Source organism: Oryza glaberrima, chromosome 6 (genome assembly GCF_000147395.1).
Source record: "Oryza glaberrima chromosome 6, OglaRS2, whole genome shotgun sequence".
Lineage (NCBI taxonomy): Eukaryota > Viridiplantae > Streptophyta > Magnoliopsida > Poales > Poaceae > Oryza > Oryza glaberrima.
Window position 1 is genome coordinate 18,649,387 of NC_068331.1, and position 1,642 is coordinate 18,651,028.

The 1,642-nt window shown below is 43.3% G+C and overlaps 1 protein-coding gene across 1 annotated transcript; it reads left to right on the forward strand.

The window, feature by feature from the left end:
- Nucleotides 1-862: 862 nt before the first annotated feature.
- On the forward strand, nucleotides 863-1,642 carry LOC127776963 (uncharacterized). Its single transcript, XM_052303505.1, has one exon. It carries the CDS (start codon nucleotides 863-865, stop codon nucleotides 1,640-1,642), a length of 780 nt encoding a protein of 259 aa, XP_052159465.1.

Sequence of the window (1,642 nt, forward strand, 5' to 3'; positions counted from 1 at the left end):
TTTGGCGACGGCGACGCCGCTCCGTACACCCGCAAGAGAAAGAAGAGAAGAGTGGCTAGGGTTCGGCCGGCGGCTGGGGGGCTCGGGTTTTGCTCTCCCGATCTCCATGGTCGGCCGTCCGATCGAAGCCCTAGCAATCGGACGGCCGGCGGCAGTCGGGCCGAAAGTGGCCCAAGAAGGGAGCGCGCGGCGGCGGCTTTCCCGGCCCAAGCCCAGGTTGCGGCCTGGGGAGGGGAGGGGGCGCCCGCCCGCGCGCAAGGCGGCCGTGGGCCGACCGGCCAGGCCGGCCAAAAGTTCATTTTTGGTCCCTCGGGGCCCAAAGGAAAAGGAAAAGAGTCTATTTTAAGTCCCCGTTTCAGAAACATTTACAATTATAGTTTAAATGTGTTTATTTCTAAGCAATTTGTACCAACGTGAAAATTGTTTAGAGAATAGATAAATGTGAGAAATGCTTCTGAACATGTATTTTGTATATTTTCATGCAAATTACCATAGAATTTGAATTGTTTTTCATGTTTTACCTCTGTTTAAATTTGAACCAAAGGGAGAATTTTTACTGAGAGTAAATAACAGAGTCATATGAATTGTATATAGATCTTCCGCTGCAAATAGATGAAATTGATGAAAATTAGTGTTTCTAAAATTAAATTTCGAACCAACGGGAGATTTTAATTTTAGGAACATTAATTATGTGCTATGATGTTGTAATTTTCGGACCACCGTTGATAATTGCAATGTTATAGTTATGGCTCTATGTGTTATGTCTATTTTCTGCCCAACGGTGATGTAGACTTAATACGTAATATTTTTAATGTTAATTTTGTTCTCACAATACATGATTATCTCAGGTGGCTACTCCTTGATGGGTTACATTAAAGATATTCCAACCCTGAAAGGAGATAACTACGAAGAATGGAAAAGAGAACTCGACCTTGCTTTTACCTTGGGAGAGGTTGACTGGGTGTTGACTATCCCATGTCCTATAGAACCTGCTGAAATTTTCAGAGGTGAAAAAGAGTCAGATGTTGAATGGCAAAAGAGAGAGAGGGACAATGCTTCCCTCATCATGTCGTATGACATTGAGCATGCGAAATGGTCCTTAGCCAACAAGAACTGTTTGGCTACGGTAAAGAACACGATTGAGTCAACCATATTGGGCTCAATCCCAGAGTATGACACCGTCTCTAAGTACCTCGAAAGTATAAAGAGCCAGTTTACTGGTTCTTCAAAGTTTTATGCGACACAACTGATAAAGCAGCTTGTGACAGAGAGGTACTATGGACGTGGTGTAAAAGACCACATTCTTAGGATGAGCAACATGACTTCCAAGTTGAAGCAAAAAGATTTGGGCATCTCAGATGACTTTCTAGTCCATCTGGTTTTGTCCTCATTGCCAAAGAACTTTAACAACTTTGTTGTCAACTACAAAATAAGTCCAGAGAAATGGAATATTGAAGAGCTCATCTCTAATTGTGTGCAAGAGGAGGAAAGAATCAAAGAGACCAATAGTGGCTTCATTAACCTTGTTAAAGATAACAAGGAAAAGAGCCACAGGTCACCCTCCTCAAAGGCAAAACAGCCTCAGCATCTGCCTCAGCAACAACAGTTCACAGTTGAGACAGGATCAATGTCTCCACTGTAA

Excerpts from the sequence above, each read along its gene's own strand:
- LOC127776963 (XM_052303505.1), top strand. The coding sequence starts at position 863 with ATGGGTTACATTAAAGATATTCCAACCCTGAAAGGAGATAACTACGAA.